At 41.4% G+C, this 21,746-nt stretch overlaps 2 protein-coding genes across 17 annotated transcripts in view; one reads left to right on the forward strand and one right to left on the reverse strand.

The window, feature by feature from the left end:
- Positions 1–3,674: 3,674 nt before the first annotated feature.
- Positions 3,675–10,076, reverse strand: ZCRB1 (zinc finger CCHC-type and RNA binding motif containing 1). Of its 4 annotated transcripts, none has more exons than XM_053406277.1 (9): positions 9,635–10,076; positions 8,805–8,883; positions 8,075–8,164; positions 7,465–7,493; positions 6,736–6,847; positions 6,535–6,642; positions 5,459–5,583; positions 5,282–5,357; positions 3,675–3,911 (listed from the first exon to the last, which is right to left on the reverse strand). In XM_053406277.1, exons 3-9 carry the CDS (start codon positions 8,156–8,158, stop codon positions 3,783–3,785), a joined length of 663 nt encoding a protein of 220 aa, XP_053262252.1. In that variant the 5' UTR covers positions 8,159–8,164; positions 8,805–8,883; positions 9,635–10,076; the 3' UTR covers positions 3,675–3,782. The 4 variants fall into 4 exon arrangements, with proteins under 4 accessions (XP_053262252.1, XP_053262250.1, XP_053262251.1 ...); XM_053406275.1 differs by having other exon boundaries at positions 8,805–8,886; XM_053406276.1 differs by lacking the exon at positions 8,805–8,883.
- Positions 10,077–10,331: 255 nt separating this feature from the next.
- PPHLN1 (periphilin 1) overlaps positions 10,332–21,746 on the forward strand; it is a 28,545-nt gene continuing 17,130 nt past the window's right edge. For 3 of the 13 annotated variants that reach the window (XM_053406261.1, XM_053406264.1, XM_053406269.1), the window contains exons 1-8: positions 10,332–10,433; positions 12,080–12,125; positions 13,328–13,495; positions 14,827–14,912; positions 17,165–17,200; positions 17,740–17,805; positions 20,423–20,596; positions 21,284–21,345. In XM_053406261.1, the coding sequence (XP_053262236.1) occupies positions 13,417–13,495; positions 14,827–14,912; positions 17,165–17,200; positions 17,740–17,805; positions 20,423–20,596; positions 21,284–21,345 (503 nt within the window). In that variant the 5' untranslated portion in view covers positions 10,332–10,433; positions 12,080–12,125; positions 13,328–13,416. Of the gene's footprint in view, positions 10,434–10,954; positions 11,057–12,079; positions 12,126–13,327; positions 13,496–14,826; positions 14,913–17,164; positions 17,201–17,739; positions 17,806–20,422; positions 20,597–21,283; positions 21,346–21,746 lie in introns of all 13 variants that reach the window. The other 10 variants (XM_053406270.1, XM_053406274.1, XM_053406262.1 and 7 more) reach the window with 9 other exon arrangements.

The raw sequence follows: 21,746 nt of genomic DNA on the forward strand, positions 1-21,746 counted from the left end.
CCTTTCTTTCAAACATCCCCCGATGGATTATTCCAAAGTGCAGCAGCTTGCAGAACTGAATCTTTTATCTGCTGCCTTGTGAATTATAATAAACGCAGTTAGTTCCAGGAAGTCATGTGATCGCTTGCAACATATCACTGTTGCTATGATGTCTAAACTTGGATGTCCTCTAACTTCCCTTAGCTGCATACTGATAAGAAAGGGCTACAGGGGATTGGTTCACTCTGGTACAGGATTCTTTCCCCACTCCCCACTTCCAAACAGTTGCCTTTGATGGTCTTATAACCTTGGTGATGCATTTGATCTGAAACTCTCCCGAGGAATCATCATATTAATCAGACAGGAAGATTCCTACATTGATGTCTCAGGAATTGCTTCAAGCTAGTATGACCTCTATGTCTCACCAGGGACTAAGCCTTTCATATATGCTTTTATCTCATCCTGTTGACCTAATTGCTATAACTCGCTGCTTGCTGGTTTACTGACTTCATCTCTCACTCTTTTTTGGGGGAGGAGAAGGACAGGAGAAATACACCTGTGCAAAAACACAGCTGCTAAGAACACATCAGAGAGCCAGGATATATAACAATTTGGCATAGTAGAATATTAGTTTTCAAGCTACTAAAATTTTATGAAGCAGGAGCCCCTCTTAGTACCGCTGCTGATACCTACAGAGTATGGGAAACCCAATAGAATGCAGTCGTTTTACAGTTGTGCAGGTTATCCAGCATCAGTCCTGAGCCTTCTTTTTCATGTTTTCTGTTGCCTTCTAATAGGAGTATGGAATCTGTGACCATCCAGATGTAAATGGGGGTTTATAGAGCAGTAAATTCAAGTGCATCAGGTTGAAGCCTTTTTGGCTCACAACTCACACAGCACCACAGAAGTTTCACTTGGGCCCTTTGATCTCTTTTATTTCCCATTAAAGTTGATCTAGGATAAACTGGAAACACCACTTTGGCTGGGATCCAAACAATGCACAAGTATGGCAAGCTACTCAGTATGTTTTTGGATTTGATATCCCCGCTTTATCACTACCCTAAGCAGTCTCAAAGCGGCTAACATTCTCATTTCCCTTCCTCTCCCACAACAAACACTCTGTGAGGTGAGTGAGGCTGAGAGACTTCAGAGAAGTGTGACTAGCCCAAAGTCACCCAGCAGCTGCATGTGGAGGAGCGGAGACACGAATCCAGTTCACCAGATTACAAGTCTACCGCTCTTAACCACTACACAATGTCCACCTCCTTTTCGGCCCCCTTCCTATCACGTTCCCCTTACGCTACCGAAGGCCACTTCCAACCCCTTCCCCATTTAGGAGAAGCTTGCCAAAGTGACAGGGGTCAACTTCCACAAGCGAGGGGTTTGTATGTCGAGCTAACACATTGCTACATAAAAATCCCAACAACAAAAACAACAAAACTGTAAGGGGTAAACAAAAGATAAAAACCAGCAAAAGCAAATGTACACAACTAAATGCCTGGATAGACTTGCTAGAACAAAAAAGTTTTCAGCAGGCATTTAAGATAGTACTGTTAATAGGCAGGACCTTCCAATGCATAGGTACTGCCACATCTAAATGTTGGCTTCTCACAGACGGGGGACAAGCATTATGCAACATCTGCAAAAGTGCAAGCTTTGCTGATTGCAGAAGTCGAGTATTGAACTTGAATTAATTTGATGTTAATTTGTTAATTTTTTTGAAAAGAAATAAAAATTAATTGGCTAAAATATAAAAAAATAATTTGGATCTAATTTTAAATGCCTTGATTCGGAAGCGCTGTCTCCTTCTGAATTTTATTATTTCAAGCTATATGTGAAAGGGGTATAGATCTCACCAGCAGAAAAGTTTGCACGCTGCAAAGAGCTTCCAGGCTAACAGCTTGCTTGGGTAAGGACCCATATCTATGCACATTTATTTTAAATCAAGGGTGCACACAACCCAAATCAATCAGAGGACCATTTTCACAGTGTCAACTGTGGATAGGAAATCTACTGCAGTTGTAACTATTTCGAAAGCTGTTCTATTGACCTCTTTTCTCTCTGCCGTTTACTCTTCCCTTTATATGAAAGATCTCCCAAATTCTTCCCTTAATCCTCTTGTCTTTTCTCTCATCCCATCCACAGTGCTCTTGTACTTCTTAGCTTGCATTCTTTATTCTATAATGCAAGTTCCTGTTTCCCCGCTTTCATTTCACCACCAGACATCCTTTGCCTCTGCACCCCATGTTACCTTCTTATGCACCATTGCCTACTTTTTCTTCCTTCAGTGTTTTTTTGCTCTGTCTCCACCAACCATATTTCCTCACTGATTTCAGGGGCAACTGATTTCAGAGCGGCTTTCACTCTCACACCACAAGGAGCCTGCATACTGTTTGCAGAATTATACTGTACACTCTGCTTTAAATATTTAGAAAAAATGTGAAATTCTGAGTCTGCTTCTTTAAAACAATGCCCAGTTCGCACGAAGATTTCTATACCATTCACCATGCACACTCACATGTTTCTGGTTTTTGTGAATAACTATGAGGATTCTTTTTTAAAAGTGAAAGCAGGTTCTCAATACAACCACAAACACTTACCGGTAAATATGCTTTAGAGCTAGCAATGCCACAAGACACATGGGCCACTTAGGACACCACAGATTTAAGTCCAAAAATTTTGACATCCATGCCCTATATTAAAGAGGTATTAGAAAATACAGATAATTGTTCAAGGCAAAACAATTAAATGGGTTATTGTCCTGCACAAATCCAGGGCTATGAAAAATAAACTGATCTTTCTGCTCACCTTGTGTCATCACAACCCTTCCTCATTAGATTTCCTTTTTAATTTGATGCTTCCAACAGCTGGGTGGTCAACCAAGTGTTAACTTATTGTACTATAGTCGGGTGGTGGTGGAGGGAAGTTCCTCCAAGAATTAAATTATAGGTTTACAGAACACCACTCTCAAGGCATAAGGATGGGTTGGGGAGACCAATGACTGAAACTCCTGTTGTCTTTTTTTTTGGGGGGGGGGTTGTAAAAGCAACCGTGAGTTGCCCAGTGGTGGGTGGCTGCACCACGGAGGAAGGAGTGATGGTTAACCCTTTGCCCCAGGCTGTGGCTCTGTTCCTAGTTATCTCCCACCTGGTGTTATTAGCTTTAGATGTGGGGAGGGAGGGGCAAAGGGGAGAAAGACACATTGCTGGTTTTATTATTCAAAGAGGAAGACACTGTGACAGCCATCCCACCTGTCATATTTAGTTCGGCCCTCAGATTTCACATACCATGTCCAAACTATAACAAAGAACTGATTTAGATGTATATTGCAACACAGATCTACAGCATAATTTCAGAGTTATGTGATTGTAGCCAACTAAGCCCTACTTAGAGCAGACCTACTGAAATTAATGGGCCTAACTTAGTTGTGTCTATTTATGTCAACAGGTCTACTCTGAATAGGACTAAAACTGGATGCAACTGGAGTTTACATTATGTCTCCAAGAGTGAAATTCTCTAGGTATGCCTTAAGAGCTTAGAGCTGCTTCTTCTAGAAATAAATGCCATGTTTACTGTAGCATGTTTGAGGATGACATAGAAACAATTTAGTTCATGGTTTTAAAATAAGATTACAAAAACTGATAAAATGCTGTGCTTTTCATCAGAATTTATAAAACAAGAAATATCTGATGTCCTCAAATTACTGTTATTTTTATTTACAATAGGAGAGAAGTCTTCATAGCATCACAAACACATGTAGAATAAAAGAAGCCTACATTTTATAAATGTACATGGTATATGAATCAGTCACTAAGTTCTTCCTCGTCGCTAAAATATGCACTTTTTTTGATCCGCGGTCGTCTTGAATCAGAGGTTGAGGCCTCTTCTTCTGCCTGCACCAATTTTTGCTGCTCTTCCTCAATTTTGGCTTGCTACATGACAATTGAAGACAGAGAGTTACATGAAATTATGTAATTCGAAATATACTTATTGACGAGCCAGTCCTTTCCTTGGTACTACACATTGCTTGAATCTGCGCCATTGCCTCGCCTGCAACACTGAGCCATTCCCTCTTATGCAATCTTCCTTTTGGAAGGATTAGAAAAATTACTTCCCTGGCCATGGAAAGATTTTCAGTGCAAGATGAATTACTGTTGACAAGTATTGTAAATAACTAACACAAAATAGATCCCACTATGAAGGCAGATGGCCTCCTGCTTGTACATGATGAATGTCTGTCACTTACTTCCCACCCTGAAGAGCTGCTGTAGATGGTCCCTTGGCCATTTGGAGTTGCTTTTCGGGAGATGACGAAGGAAGATGCTACTCCACTTGCTATGTGACTAGAAGCATCTCTCACTTGCATAGCAGGGTATTTTGACTCAAATCACTGTTCTGAAGTCACACAGTTTAACAGAAGTGTGGGATTTGCATCTTGGCTTCTGAATCTTTATTGCTAACACTATAATGATAATGATTTCTCCAGGAACCCAACGAAGCAGAATACAGTGTTTTCTAAAACAACAACCCACACTGAACTAAACAAAACCCCATTGCACCCAAATGTCAGGTTTTAAAACCATAGGATAGAGTCAGGGCATTTGATCAAAATCTAGTCCCAGGCAACTGGTGATGCATAAGAATTGTTGACCTCCAATGGGAAAGAGAGAGAAAAGAAGGAGAAACTAGTTCTCAAGGAGTGTCAGCTGTTATGTTTTACTGCACCTCGTGGCATTGTGGAACTGAAGGTCCTTTTTCAGAAGCTGTCTTAGACTTTCTGTAGTGGCCTGCACAAATATCTGAAGCAGTTTGCACATGCACCATGAGGAAGAATTTGGGAAATCCACTTCAGGAAAAAAATGTGCTTCAGGAAGTCCAAGATTGCTCCCAAAGAAAGAAGTTCAGTTCCAAAACATGTTGAGAACTACAATAAACCTTAATAGCTGGCACTTTTCCAAACTAGTTTCTCCCTTTTTGCATTCTTTTTGTGTTTTTTCTTGTAACTAGCCATTTAACCAGGGACAAGATGAGCATCATGATGTGAATCGTGATAAATCCCCAGTTGTCCACTGGCTACATGTACAGATTATCCTGGAGAGCATAGAAGAGTTTGGATTTGATGTCCCGCTTTATCACTACCCGAAGGAGTCCCATAGCTTTGGAAAAGAGACTAGCACCAATTATGACACTGAACAGAAGCAAGCAGAACAATCCCTTCCTGTACATTCTGGATCTCTCCAGCTTTCCTTTAAAAATTAGAATGCTAACATTTAATTAGAATCAAAATAGGTATTTTTAGTACCTGGAAAGCTATAGCTTGACTGAGGCTATCAAGGGCAGGGTCTTCTCCTTCCTCTTCACTTTCTGGTTCTCCCTCACTATGCAGCAAAGAAAGAAAGGAAAGACACCCAAATATATCTTATAAACTCAAAAGAAAAAAATGGGGAAATGAAAGCTGCTTCATACATCTTGCACTTACATTTCTTCTTCTTCCTCTTCTTCTTCTTCAATTGCTTTCTTTCTTTTCTTCTTTTCTTTCTTTTTTGGTGGCTCACGCTCCCCTAGCATGTTCTTAGGACATGCATAGCTTAAATGCCCCGTTTCCTTAAGAGAAAAGGTATATATATTTGTGAACAGAATTCACAGAAAAGCACAACAGCACAACAAACAAACCATTATGCTAACTAATTATTTATTAATTCTTGAAGTGTAAAGAGGTTCTAGGGTTTCCCTGTTAGGAAGTCATTCATCCAGAAATGGAGAAGATTCCAGAATAGTCGTATATAAGTGGGAGAGGCACTCTGAGCATGTGTAGCTTCAGCTGGAAGGGCCGATAAAAGGAGAACTTTCGTTTTCACTTTTTGCAGACAAATGACCACCAAATGCTATCTGCAAACTGATGCATCATGACTGCCTATGGACTGTGTTTGCCTACATCGTTGCTAAAAAGAAACAGGAACTGAAACTTAAGTATGCCATTACAGCTATTGCTATAATGATTATAAATAGTGCTACCATGATGCGTTTATGACCAGTCAAGCAATAAATCACTTGACTGAGTTTTATGGTGTCTGTGAGTGTTTCTTCTCAAAGTGTAGCTTCAATTGCTGACCACCGCTTCCAGAAACTCTGCTAAATGGAAAGCTTCTAACGAGGTGCCTACACACGAGTATACTCATGCAGCAAAAGTGTGAAGGACTGTGACCTTTAATATTCCCCACCTCACAAATGCATATTTTGAGAAAGTGGGCTTATGCCTCAGGTATGTGTTACTCTTTGGAAGAGACAGTGTAGTATTTGCAAACACTTAAAAACAAAAGCATGAACTAGAGTGCATGTGAATATTAGCATACGAACTGTGATAAAGCAAGAAGGAATTGCCATCTGCAAGCTGACTTTTGAAAGTTATAGTCACTGCTGGAAAATAATTCTAACAATTTATCTATCAATTTAATAGTTGGCAATCCAGAAGTGTGCTTCAAGCTGAACTGGTTTAAGAATAAGAGCGGGACCAAAAATAAATACTTCTGCTAGAGACCTTATAAATATACTCACTCCACATTCATAGCACTTTGATTTGTCATAGTAGTTTCGCCTGCGGATGAATTCTGCAGCTCTTCCATTGTCAATAGCAATACTTGCTTTTATTACTCTTCCAAACAGCTAAAAGCAAGTGGCAAGAAAAGCAAATACAACCTTAAGTTTTCTGAATGAATCAAAAGCTTCCTCATAACAATGTATGCTGTCGTCACTCACTTGTTTATTGTTAAGCGTCCGAGAACAGTTCTGTGCTGATTCTTTATCCAAGAACAAAATAAAAGCAACCCCTTTGCTCTTTCGTGTGTCTTTGTCTTTCATAATTGTCACTCTGAAACATAAGCAAGTTACTAATATGAACAAAAGAACAGTGTGTTTACATATCACTCAGCATAAAACTGCACTTTTTGAATTATTTGCTCTTTAACTCGTTTTATATGTAACGATCATTACAATACAAAGCTTGTTAACAGTTCATATATCATTGAAGTCCTAAGTGGTTTGAGACCAGGTTATAGGAAGGATCACCTTCAATAGTATTAGCCGGCTGAAGCTTTAAAGCAGGGAGAGGAAATCTGTGCCCCCCCCCAGATGTTGTTGAACTCCCATCAGCCCCAGCAAGCATAGCCAATGATCAGAGACAATGGGAGTCAGGGTCTATCACCACTTCAAGGATCACAGTTTCCATATGTAAAAAAAAAAGAATTCTAGCCATCTAAAATACGTCTGGATGAGAAATAGAACTGCTCATGTTTCTCTAGCAGGACAAAAAAAATCATTATCAGATTGCTCATGAATGCATAAATTCCTATTCCCATTCAGAGATAATGCTGCTGGCTTGTAAATTTTAAATGATCTACCCTAAATGTTACATGTGAACTAGCTCCCTATGTTAATTGTCACAAACCATAATTAAAAATATGCAATATATGTCAAATCTATACTCACTTAACCACTTTGCCATATTTGGAAAAAATCTGAAAAAAGATATAAAAAGGGATTTTAGCTGTTTAGGTAAGGCAATGTGTAACAAGAATGCAAGTAAGTGTTTTTTCCGCAAGACGAGAGAAACAATGTAACATGCAACCTACGGCTATGCACAAAGTAGCTAAAACTTGATATTTATTTATTAAATCTCTATACCACCCTTCATCCAAAGAGTGGCTCACAACATAAAAATACAAAATGCGAAGACAAAATACATGAAAAACAAAAACAAATCAATAACCCCCCCTCCCACAAACACATTTAAAACGCCACAGATTGTCTCATTATAGAGAAATGCCTAAAGATATGTAATGAAGGAGCCAGGCAAGCCTCCTTGGGGAGAGCATTCCACAGATGGGGAACCACTGCAGAAAAGCCCTGTTCTCGTGTTGCCACCCTCTGGACCTCTTGCAGAGGAGGCACACAAAGAAGGGCTTCAGATGATGATCACAGGGTCCAGGCCAGTTCATATGGGTAGAGGCAGTCCTTGAGGTACTGGAGTCCTGAGCTGCCTAAGGCTTTATATATCATACTTAAACTTCATATGTAATTTCGAAGTATTCGTGCTTACTCTGTATAAGTCACTGTTTGTCAAAGAGAAGGGCAAGTTGGACACGTAAACTGTGCTTTTGCTTGGTGCTAGCCCTCCACTCATTTTTTTCTAGAGACCAAAAAGAAAAAATTAGTTAACTTTAACTTAGCTAATTAACACACCATTTTATAAACTATAGTCATGTACAAAATTATAGACAGCAAAGACTTCATTTTTTTTAAATTTATATTTACATGCTTAACCACCCAGACCAACTATCACTCCAGAAAGAGGTCAGGATAGGAGGCAGGAGATAGGCATCTAGCCTGTCCAGACACCTCCAAGTGAGAATCCCGCTCCCCAGCAAGCCAACTACAATTCTGGCTGCAGTAACATCTAGGAGCAGAAAGGTAACAAACCAGTTTTTCATTCTTTTCACCATGGTGTTATGAGGAAAGATTTGGGCTTCTTAGTTTAGAAAGAAGGCAAGTGGTGGGGATGTGATGAAAGCTTATGAAATTATGAAGAGCATAAAGAAAATGGCTAGAGGGAAGTTTTTCTTTCTCCCATAATACTAGAACAGGGGTGGGGAACCAATGATGCACCAATCCATTCTGAACAGCCCATCAATCTCCTACTGTTTTTCTTGGTGGCAGCAACATAAACACCCACCCACACAAACCAGCGTCCAGCATTCTCTGCAACTCCTCTTTTTCCTGCCTTTATGAGCAGCAGTGGCAATATAAAAACTTTTTTAAAAAACACAAACCTGTCCAGTCAACAGGGAACGTTCAATGGTTGGCAACTTGCAGTGTTCTCAGCAGTCTAAATTAAGACATGGACGGAATCTTCTGAAATGAATAGACACCAGTGTCACTGCTTGGAGGACATCAGAAAGCTCAGCCAACATTGGAGATTGTGTTCTGTACCCTGCCTTTGCTCCCTTTTTGATGGGGCTTGGTAGGGCAGCTTGGTTTCCCTAACACTCTGTTGGGAAAGGTGATGGCCTCTGCTTCAGCTGAGTGGGGGAGAGATTGCAGGGAGATGATCGCTGTAATCTCTCCACCCTGAAGAGGGATTGTGTTTTGACCTATACGTATGAGACTTACCCTGTTCTAGAACCTTGAGTTGTTCAAAGAAGCCGAGTGGTAGAAAGGAAATATTTCTGCACACAACATATTGCTATGCTGTTAAAATTGCTGATGGTCACCAACTTAGTTGGCTTTAAAAGTGGATTAGACAAACTCATGGAAGTAGTCAAAATTGCTATGAGCATGCCTCTAAATACTAGTTGCTGGGAAACTAAACTTATGCTCTGTGGTTGGATTCCCACAGGCATCTGGGTGACCACTGTGGGAAATTGGATGTCATCCACCAAGCAGAACCTTTTTCACAGCTTCATGAAGACGACATGAGAGCATGCGGCAAGTAAATATTCACCCCCATTTGCGCCACAAATAGTATGCAACTGATCTGTTAACAAAGTCCATTCAAAGATACAAGCAGTACCGTTTGGCAATATCATGGGTAAATCTAATGGCTTGATTTTGTTACATATTTCAGCAGTTTTAAGTGAGTAGTTAAAAGTCTGAACCCTACCCCTGGAAGCGACAGGTGGGCTTCATTAATCTCTGCTTCATTGGACAGCAGACTTCACAAGGCTGTCACGAAGTGGAATTGACAGCTCGATTAGGTCTTGCTTCCTCAGATGTCAAGTCCCTCACAGGGATTTCGATGAAGACTTGAGGGTGACGCGCTCTTGCAGGACTACTGCGCTGGAAGGGCTTTTAAGAGATGGGGCGCCTGGTCTCTACTCCAAGTAAACCCGGAAGCAGGAGGGTCCGAAGCACCCACTGGGGATGCGAAGGGTTAAGGACGCCGCCGCACACCTCCGAAGGTAGGAACTGAGGGACTCACTGCAGCCCAGAGAAGCCGCTCAGTCCGGCCAAACCATCGCCCTCACTTCCTCTGGAGCCGCCTCCCCCTCCTGTGGTCACGAGCGTCGCCCTCCCTCTAGGACGCCTCACGCCTGGGCGCCTTTTTGATGACGTAATAAGCACGAGACTCCCTGTTAGGGTAGCGGCGGGAGCGGGGGGGGGGAGCGGACAGACTCGGCCATCCAAAGTCTATTCGTTTTAAAGGACCCTCGTTTCCGGGTCCCCTTTGAACGCCGCCCTATGCGAGGCAGCCGCTCCTTTCCCGCAACTCTATGGCCGCTCCTCTTTGTAAAGCTCTATTGCGGGAGGTCTATTGGCAGGGCTCTCTAGGGTAAACTTCTCGGTTTGGGACGGGCGACGAAGGGACGCGCAATCGACGCGCGTTTCCGGTGACGTCACCTAACGCGCCGGAAGTGGGTTAGGGACAAGCTCCGTGTTGTGGCGGTCTTGACAGGCGGCGGGTGAGTTGGTTGGTACAGTACAAGGGATTATGGAGGGTGGGTGGGGGGTGGGCGGGAGAGAGAAAAAAAGGAGCCCCCCCTCCAATTTCCCATGGCCGGACTCCTTTTTTGGGAGGCGCACGCGCAGAACGGCGTTGCCCGGCGCTTGGGGATCCCTGGGAGCTCACTCCGACTCCTGGATGATGCCTTCGGTTTTCGCCCGGTCCGTTGGCCCGGCGGGGCTAAAATCGCCTCAGGAGACAAGGGCCAGTTCGGCTGAGGTGATAGCCTTGAGCCAGTCGGCCGCAGCCCTGCGCATGTGTCCTCGGAAGGAAGCCCCGCTGAGGGGAATGGGATTTCCTCTTGCGGCAGCGTGGCACTTCGGGAGCCGCCTGCGGGCGAGCGGATTCACGTGTCCCTCACTCAGACGTGGTGTCAGGGGCGCAGTACTACACGTCTACTAGCAGCACGTCTTTAAAAAACACGCCGGCTGCACGTTGAGTCCCTTTGCTGCTGATTCCGTTCCTGGGTCTCTTTAACAGGAACCCGCCGCCTAGAAATTCCGATGAGACGTCGAAGGGTTGAGAAATGTTCCACCCGGTGAACTTCTGTTGCAGCCGCGTCTGTGCAGAGTTGCAATAATAGTATTGATTTTTTTTAATTTATAAGCCGCCCATCTGGCTGGGTTTCCCCAGCCATTCTGGGCAGCTTCCAGCAAAAATACCTGAAACGTGCCTTGCATACGACAACAGAAGTGGAAGAGGGGAGAGCTGCGTTACTCTTAACAGAGCCCAAGTTGCTTCCAGTTGCCACCCTCCTCCTTTTCTGCCTTGCTGCAAACTGAACACGCTTGTTGTAAATTAAACACAATTTATTGTTTGTGTTGGATAATAAATGTGGACCACCCACAAGCCCTTGCCCCATCTAACTAAGGGAATCCACACACAGATCAGGAACCAGGGGTAAAATAGATGAACATGCATGCATTAACTTCGCATGATACTCTGCTTCATGGAGCCAGCATACTGGCTTCCAGCCTTTGGCTTCCGCTTTGTGTGTGTGAGACACACATACCTGCATACCTCAGCCTCCTCGCCCTTTTCCTGCATACCTCAGCCTCCTCGCCCTTGTACGAGCCTATTCTCTTGGAGCTTTTCTTGACACAGCCATCTCATTTTTATATGTGTCATGTTACTATTAGGGGAGTAATACTACTGACCAAAAGGCTCTGCTCCTCAGATGTCTTCTTTTCCTGCATGGGGTAATCAGTGTTATCGTCCACCCACCCCCATCAGCAGCTCCTCAGATTCCTGGAAACTGACTCCAAGAGATAGATGACCGTACAGAATTACTTTTGAGGAATTCTGGAAATGAAATTGCTTTTTTGGCTTGTACAGATTTTAGAACCAAATCTTGGTTCTAAATGGTATATATGTGCTGAAGCAGGCACCATATTAGAAAAGATATCCCTACTGGTACTGGAGGGTTCTGTCTCCTGACTGTCAGTAGTAGCTTTTCAGAAGTATTGTAGAAGGTAAGGGAGAGTGGAAGAGTCCCCTTGCACAACTGTCTTCATGTTCATAGTTCTTTGGCCCCAACTTAATGTTATTTTGCTTTTAATTGAGATAGATTCATTCCCCCTTTACATTTGTTTTTAAAATACACAGGAACGAATTTATTGGGATTTAAAACATTGTTGAAGAAAGAACAAAAGTAAGTGATTTCAAATGCTATGTCTGTTGAACTAAGATTAGTTCTGATAACAAAGCTCTTTATTTTACACAGTGGGCAAAAAGTTTTTTGAAAAAAATAAAAGCTATAATTGTGGTGTGTTTCAGATTTTTTTAAAGTTCTGCTAATGTTAAGTGAAGAGTTGGGAACCATCCTGGACAGATTCTGGGGGTGCAGGGGAGAAGAGGAAGGGGAAGTTCTGTTATGTCAATGGAAATCCATTCTCCTGGCACACAGATAGCATTGGATTCAACCCACGGCCTCTTAAAAATGTGTTAAGTAAAATTAAATCATACCCAAACATAAACATGTTTGCTCTCATCTGTTAACTGAATTGATGTATTAGCCATCAAAAAATGAGTTAAATGCTGCTCTTCTGTGTAAAATATGTAACAACCTTAGTAAATACAATGACACAATAGGTCACTTAGAATTTTCAAGCGAATATAATATCTATTTACCCGATCAATCATCTTACATGTCAGATATATGTAGTATTTGGTCATTGCAAACAGATGTGCTTTAATTATTACATAAATTATTATGCGCACCAGGTCACAAAGTTTATGTGGCTGGATTCAAACGAAGGTGAATCCATGGAAGGAAGAAGTCCTTCTGTGAATTCAAGGGCCTATGATCCAGTTGGGGCATCTACTCACAGGAAGGAGGTAATTTTAACCAGTTCTGCCTCTCTTGTGAACCACCCACATGTTTTAGAAGACCCCCAAGCCCTTGGGAGAAAGCCTTTAGTTTAAAAGATAAGTGAGTGAAAACTGACTTCCTCTCGCCTTTCTTTAGCAGGGACTGAGAACTCTTCTCACAGATACTTTGAATAAAACCTATGTAATTACGGGGCAATGTCTCACTTGCATGGGGGTTCTGTTCTAGGTGTGCATCACTGGGACATTGCAAGCTAGGATTCCCCTGTTCTGCTCTCCCTGTTCCCTTTTGACATGTGTGTCAGCGGAAACATGCACAAGTGGGGAATTGCCTGTATGATGTTCTGAAATTATTTAAATCACCTATGTGTGCTGAAATAGAAGAGCAGTGGACACAATTGAAAATGTAATATTAGAATTTCACTGTAAGCATTGAAATTAAGATGAGATAAGCCATAATAATGAACAAACCTAAATAATTGTTTGGCTTTTTCATGCCGTCTTCTCTCTTTTCCCATATGGTAGTGCCAGCCTGGACAATACAGCTAGATTTGGACTAGCCACAAGGCTGCAAGTTCAGTCAGTGAGTTTTGATTCAGTGTTTTACTACAAGAATGCATACAACAGGTACAACAGTAGTTCTACAGGACAGCTTAAGAGTGGGTTTAAAGCCTACTGACAGCTTATCAAAAGGTAAAGGTAAATTTAGTAAAAGGTAATTGAGTCATTGCAGAGAAAATGAACAAGCCTTGTGTAGTGTATAATAACACTTTTAAAACATGTAAAGTTATTTTACCCTTGGGAGTTTATCTCACCTAGACTGAATAGCAGGTAATAATTACGGAGGTTGTGGCATGTCAACTTTTCTAGTTACATTTGGTGAGACCAATTTAATTTAGCTATCTATAAATTAAAACCGGCCCACTTGTTCCATGAGAGCCTACTGATTAGTCACATTGCAGGAAAATGCGGATATGCCCCAAGGATTATTATCAGTTCTCCAAGGCACAGATAATTGCATGCCCTCATCTTTCACACCTTTGACAAATCCTAGTTTGCATTTATGTCATAAATGAGAAAATTATGGCTTGTGCAAATAGCAGACCATGCTTTAGTATTACAGTATGTGAGCAGGCTTTATTTTTACAAGCTCCCTCCTTGCCTCATGACACTTTTAGTGGAGTTCAACAAGTCTTAAGCTCGTGTCCTTTGCCACTGCTGCACCAAGGAGGAAACAAAGCAAAGTATAGCTTCTTAGGGGAAGTAACCCCCAAGCCAGAATTTGGCTTTTTTTCATCTATAGCAGCAGCAGGAGAGGAGCTGTGTGAGAACTTTTGAGGAGCATACACTAGCACTCTGCTCATTCACATTAAATCATAGTTTATTTTAAGCTATAATTTAATGTGCTATGCAAACCAGGCCAAAGAAGCTTTGAGTTAATTATGTGTAAAATGAAAAATTGGCATATTTCAAATCCCGTATTTTTCACTCTATAAGACGCACCAGACCACAAGACGCACCTAGTTTTTGGAGGAGGAAAACAAGGAAAAAAATATTCTAAATCTCAGAAGCCAAAACAGCAAGAGGGGTCGCTGCGCAGTGAAAGCAGCAATCCCTCTTGCTGTTCTGGCTTCTGGAATAGCTGTGCAGCCTGCATTCTCTCCATAAGACGCACACACATTTCCCCTTAATTTTTAGGAGGGGAAAAGTGAGTCTTATAGAGCAAAAAATACGGTATATAAATTGTCCTAAAATTCTGCACCAGCAAATCATGTCAAAAAAGGATCCTTGAGGTATACTGTTGAATATTTACAGGCAAATGATTAAAAAGAATGTTAATGGCATTGAGAAAGTTTTATTGAAATCAGTTGATGCTCCCAGATAAATAAGTGTCAACTTGGTGTATTAGAATCTTGGGTTTTCCAAGTATAGGACAATGTATCTCATGAAAAGTAGAAGATGTATTCAGGTACTTGTACCATCACCCAAGTTTTGACTTTAGGTAATAAAATCTTTATCTTTAGTGGCATACAGAAGAGATGATGTGTGGTCTGATGAACGATATGATTATGATAGACTTCCGCGAGAGCGGCTTCCTCCACGTCCTGATGTAAGTATAGTGCCATTAATCTGCATTACGTATTTCCTGCTCATAGTTCTTTGTCTTTATCGTTTTCTTTTCCCAAATCTTTTATCTTGGACTATACACTGAGGATTTCTATTAAAGACACCGAACATGTAACCAGGGGATGCGAGTCAAACTCAAGCAGGGTAATATAGATTGATGTTATGAAAATTGGAATAGGAATCTTGATGGCAGTTCAGTGTAAATTTATCCCATATGTTTGGAAATTCAGTAGTCATGGGTTAATTTAATGCAGGAGCCCCCTTTTAGGGCTCAGGGACACATTTGGAAATCTTAGAAACTGTCGCGAGCACCACAAATTATTTATTTAGACTTTTAATTCTCACAACTTGCCATCAAAAACAGGAGGCAGCCAATCCCCCACCACAGAAAGAAAGAAAGGCGCCAAAGGAGGTGGCTGAGGGTACCACATGGGGACGCTAGGTTTTAGGTAAAATGTCCTTTATTGGGCTGTATTGGATCACTGGGGAATACTTTACCTCCTCTACCTCAGTCTACCTTTTGGTGGATGTTAAGAGTAGGCAGAAATGAATTGTTTTGGGGGCAAATTGCTAAAAATGTGGCTAGATTTTGTTAAATTGCAAAGAACAGAGTTTTTGTTAAGTTCGTTCCCAAATACCCCTGTTGGGCATTGTGAGACTTTCAAATGGTAGTGAAGCCGCCACCTAATAATAGCCATGCATTCTTTGCGCATAGGTCCTCTCGCTATTTGCTGGTCTGTGAATCTTTCTTCACACCCCATTTTTTTTAATGATACGTTTGTAACCTGGAAGAAAGGATGTGAACTGAGAAGTTTACAGTTGACAGTAAAAGGCAACATTGCAAAGTTTATATATATCTATGGTGTGTGTGTGTGTGTGTGTGTGTGTGTGTGTGTGTGTGAGAGAGAGAGAGAGAGAGAGAGAGAGAGAGAGAGAATTATTGGGAGTTGTAAAAACTTAAACATAAAGCAATTTTTATTTAACAAAATTTATATACCACTTGAAATCCTGTAAGCAGTTTACAAAATCAATATTACCTTTCTCTTTGAAAACATGGTTATTATATTGGATTGAAGAATTCAGAGAGTAGATATTGGCTCTTCAAAAAGCCAATTAAAATCACATTTGCATCCCAATCCTCGGCAAGTCCATTCAGAAATAAATCCCACTGATTTCCATGAAATGACTCATGAGTACTTTTGCTCCCCAGGCTCAAATCCTTTCCAGAAGCAGAGGGCTTTTACCAGTCCTGTCCTGAGGACAAATACAGCCTAGCATAGCTGCAGAACTCATATTGGATCAATAGAGTTCTGAAATAGTTCAGTACTACCCAATCCATTTCTGAGTTGGTTTTCTCTGATGCCTTAAATGTAAAATGGCTATGTAACGCAAGGGAGCAAAACATAGAATATCTTAGATGCAAAGGTTAGGTAAGAATACAAGTCTGATTAAAAAAACACCTGTGTGATGGTTTAGGAACCTTGCCAGTTTTATATGGCAGACTTGAACATTTGGATGGTTCAAAGACTCCTGCCTTTAGACCTCACTTGCCTCCCCAGTTACATCTTTATCTGTGTAGAAAAAAAGTCATATCAGAATTAGCCTTTATAGGGAGAAAAATTGGAGCAGCAATGGAAATTTATAATATTTGCATGTTTTACCCCTAGTCAAGATACAGTTTTGACATACTATATCTTAGACTTGAATAAAATGTCAAAACTGTTCAATATGAATTTCTTCTATGAAGAAATTAATATTAAATTAAAAAGGGCATTGTTAAGCAAATCCCAGCCCATTTCCAATGACAATTCAAAGTGGTGGTGCTTCCTTTTTAACGCCCTACATGGCTTATCTAGCTGAACAAAGGAGTGTCTGTTGTCACATCTGTCCATGCCATGAGGTCATCTATAGATGTCTGTGTTCAAGAACATTTGATGTAAGACCTCTTGGTTGTGGCACCCTGCCTTCGTAATTCCATCTACAGGAAAGGTTTGCCTGGTGCTTACATTATCATTTCAGTTCCCCATGCCTCTCAAATCATTTAGTTATTTAAATGTTGCTTCAATTTCCTGTTTTATCATTGTTTATATGGTATAATTCCCAGAATTCCCATTTTGAGAACTGTTGTTGAAAACGTGGTATAGAAATATCCTAAATATACGAATTCCTTTAAGCTTTAGTGATAACAAATGGGATTTTTAAAAAAGAAAACTTTCTAACTTTTTTCATTTACAGTGTTTGACGAAAGTATTTGACAGCGTAGAACACCAGGTATTCGTACTAGGTTGTCATTCTTTTTAAGTTTTTAAGGTGGCTTTTGGTAAATCTTGATGGTTTTACTTTTGTGCACCTTTTTTTCTGGCTTTCACATATGGCACTGTTTGTCGTTACCAAGACAAACTGGTAACTACCATTTGAGCACTCTTCTTTGTCAGGTGTGTTACTCTGGGAGAACTGGGCACTAAGGTTCCTCTGCAACTGTCCAATATATCTGCATGTTGTGACACTTGGCCAGGGGTGAGCAGCGTAGAAAGGCTTCAGAAACCTGGAAGAGGTTCTGGCTTCAGTCTCTCCCTCCTTCTTATACACAGGGGAGGGTACATAAGCTTAAGGATCCTGTAGTGAGACTAATTCCTGAGAGCCCCCAAGGGCAGAGAAGCTGCCCCATCAGCAGTAGCTGGAGTGGGAATTTTGTGGAGACTATATAACTGCAACACATTAGGGTAAAATAAATCAAAGGAAGTAAAGGTCAAAATACAAACTCACTGAATTTTCTTCTGGTTTGTGATGCTTCTTAATTCCTTTTACAGGAGTCAGAGTGCTCTTCTCATTTTCAACGGGCTGGAGATTGGATGAGATTGAACGACATATATCTAGTCAGTCAGTTTTTTCTGTTTTAATAGCTAAGCAGCAGTAGGATGTAAAAATTGGCAGAACTGCTCTTTGACTAACAATTACTCATTCTATGATGACAGTAATAGTTTACAGAAGCATTTTTTAGCTAAGGGTCAGTGCATTTCAATAATTATTAAATGATTTTGAGGGATCTGCTTTTGGTCCTTTAAATGGTTTTATGTTTTCAATACAGTGTTACCTTGGTTCTTGAACTTAATTCATTCCAGGAGTCCATTCGACTCCCAAAACTGTTCGAAAACCAAGGCACAGCTTCCACTTGGCTGCAGGAGGTTCCTGCACTCAAGCGGAAGCTGTGTCGGACGTTCGGCTTCCTAAAAACATTCGCAAACCGCAACACTTCAGGAGCTGATTTGTTCTGCAACTAAGCCGTTCTGGAACCAAGGTTCCACTGTACAAGAAATGCACATAATTATCGCTAAGTTCAACTTTATGTATTCCTGAATATTTTCCATACACAGAATAGTGGATGGATATCTATCTTTGCTATCAATATAAAAATTAGATGTCATGTGTTTTTTTATTTCTATTCCCCAACTTCCTTTAAGGCAGAAGTTATACTAGTTTTGAAAAGCTTAGAAAAATCATTCACAGTAAAAATGTAAAATGTGTATTACCAAAGGATTGGGTCCAGATTTCCTCCTCTGAAAACTGTAAGAGCTCTTCAGTTTGCAGAGGGAATTGGAATCATGCAGATGCTCACCTCTGAATGAAAGATGGGGAGAACATTTTCATGTATTAGCCTACTGTCAGGGAACTGCCATCGGAGCCAAGAGTGGAGGTAAAGCTCCCCAACGATGCAGGAGAAGGGACCAGCAGGGAGAGAGAGAACACTTCCTTTGGGGAAGGAAATCGGCGTGACACCAGGAAGAAAGGGGAGCAGGGAAGGACTTCGGAGAGATGGCTCCAAGACTCTTCCACAGAGACCAGCGGGGAGAGCCCAGGACCTCCGCTGGCTACGCCCACTCTGCGCAGAAGACTTCCGCGCAGGGAGGCTAGGCGGAGACTTGGCGTAAAAGAGCTTTTATGTTGGAAGAAGTTCAGGAAACGCCCACTGACGGATTCTGCCAGTGACTGACACAGCCACGGAGAAAGGGCTGTCCAGCCAGGGAAAGGTTTAGCCAGACAACGTTGCCTAGAGCAGCAGCCCCCTTACGCACGAGCAACCCCCAATTCCCTTTACACCTACTTTGCACAGAGTTCAAGAGAGCAGGTTTTCCGGACTTCGCAGAGGGGAAAATAAATTTGTGATAGTTTTCTCTCTGCCTGCTTCCTCTACTGCAAGCATAATCTCGCTGAGCACAATTCTGGATCCAACCCAATATATTTTATTAGTTTGCCGAATTTTGCACTTCTTTTAGAAGAGCAGTTCTAAAGGATGAAGTGCCTTCCATCAGCTTCAGCTGGTGAGCCACCTGCACCCCTATCTGGACAGGAATAACTTTAACTTCTGTGGTCTGTGCTCTTGTAACCTCTAGATTAGATTACTGCAATGTGTTATATATAGGGCTGCCTCTTAAGACTGTTTGGAAACTTCAGCTGGTGCAGAATTTGGTGACCAGGCTGCTAAGTGGGGCAAGTCAGTTGGAACATATTATATTGAACCTGGCTCCACTGCACTGGCTGCCAGTCAGTTTCCGGGCCCAATTCAAAGTGCTGGTTTTGACTTACAAAACCTTTAGTGTATCAGGACCGCAATACTTCAAGGACTGCCTCTCCCTATATGAACCAACTCAAACCCTGCAATCATCATCTGAAGTCCTTCTTTGTGTACTTCCCCCATGCAAGGTCTGGAGGGTGGCAACACAAGAACGAGCCTTTCCTGTGGTGGCTCCCTGTGTGTGGAATCCTCTCCCCAGGGAGGCTCGCCTGGTGCCTTCATTAAATACCTTTAGGCACCAAGCGAAAACATTTCTGTATAACCAGGCCTTTGGCTGATTAACATTCTGTGGTCTTTTAAATGTGTTTGTGGTGGTAATTGATTTGATTTGATTTTGTTTTATTATCTGTTTTGTGTTCTCATTTATCTTCGGAGGAAGGGCAGTAAACTAAACAAGCAAACAGAACAAGTATATAGTAACATTAAATTATTGAAAAGGAAACATAATGGAAGAAGTGTGTAATTTTAGATCTCAGGGTGTGAGTTCCAGTGTCATATCAGCAGCGAGGTTCTCCTAAATCTGCCCACAACGTCCCCCGTGCCCTCAAAATCCGCTCTGCTCTGGAGAGTCCTTCACCTCTCTAGAGTAGATTTTGGATGGTATTGGGAAGGCAGAAGGGGGAAGAGGTGACACTGGAAGTCCCAGTGGATTTCCGTTGTGCAAGCAGATAGATATAATTAGACATTGCCCTAAATATGGGAAGGCAACTGTAAATTAAGTAGTGGTAAAATCTTAATAGAATGGTGGAAGAAACTGGGCTATTTTGGCATAACTACTCTTTATCCTGATCGGGTATGTGTGTGTGTGTGCGTGCGCGTGCGTGAGGAGGAGAAAAAGTGGAAATCCCTGTGAGTTGCCTTGGGTGGGCTCTCACTGCCCTGAAGTGGCTTAGAAATAAAACACCATTTCACCTTTTTAGGAAGACTATGCTCGAGAAGTCAACTTTGCAAACAAGAAACCACCACTTCCAGAGAGACCTGGGGAAGGAAGCTACAGTAGATATGAATATAGTCATGCTCCTGTTGGCTATAGAGATTACGGAGACGGCCGCGGTTTTGCCCACGAAAGAAGAAGTGGACCACCACACAGAATGGTAAATTAAATTTTTGCCCCTCGCTGGAAATTGTATGCTCCTGATGGGTTTTTTGGGCTTCTATCTTAAATTAACCAGCTCAAAGAAGTGGTACCTGAATTTGCACCTCAACCACCATGAAACTTTTTATGTAATCACAATAGGAAAGCAACCACAATGCTTTGATTCTATTTCCTAAAATGTAACACACTAGGGTACCCTTAAAATGGTGCATCAAATCTAGCCTCCTTTTTGCTCATTTCTATAATGGATTTTCATAGTTCCAGGGCACCTCGTTTGGAGGGTGGCTATTACTGTTGTAGAAGTATTGTCTCGGTCTCATCAGTCTATCATTCTGTGTGCCTAATGAAACAAGCTCATCAGCAACATGCAAATTAAGATCTAATCTCTGGATTTAACATTTGATCAGTGCATTCCGCTCCTTGCCCCTTTGGGGGAAATAATTTTGGTTTCATAATACTTAGCAACTTCAGTGTCTGTGAAAGACCTATAGTGTTTTATATATTGTTGAGAAAGATTCTCAGCAAAGAACTGCTCTAAATATTTGTGAGAGGTGTGGTGAAATTGAGAGCCCTACTACTATGTGGATTGTGTTTAAGGTAAGGTAGAAGACTGATGAAGTTTTAATTCTTCAAACTGTATCTTGCATTATACTCAATTTTGCATTGTACAATTTCACTTTTATAGGATGATCCTGGATATAGATGGCAAAGGGACGACCATCCTGCTAGTCGTCAGCCTGATTATAGGTAACTGTGTTTTTAACATGAAATAATTGTGTTTTAATTGCATGCACTCCTGAATTTTTTAGAATTATTTTGTTGATATTAAAGATCAATTTGTGCATAGCAATTTGAATGCCAGGTCTACAAATATCTATCATCTATCTATCTATCTATCTATCTATCTATCTATCTCTCTCTCTATCTATCTATCTATCTATCTATCTACCTACTATCTACTATCTATCTCATTGGCACTTTAAAGCAAGGGTGGTAGTATTCATACTGTTCTGCAATGACGCTATAAGTTCCTGAACCATCTTTACCGCTAAATACCTTGAATTCTACCCATGTTTCTGTGTCTTTGACAGTATTTTTTTATTATTTTGATTGTTGGTGTGCCATGCATCAGTAGTGAGAGCTATTTT

Source organism: Podarcis raffonei, chromosome 10 (assembly GCF_027172205.1).
Source record: "Podarcis raffonei isolate rPodRaf1 chromosome 10, rPodRaf1.pri, whole genome shotgun sequence".
NCBI classification, from domain to species: domain Eukaryota; kingdom Metazoa; phylum Chordata; class Lepidosauria; order Squamata; family Lacertidae; genus Podarcis; species Podarcis raffonei.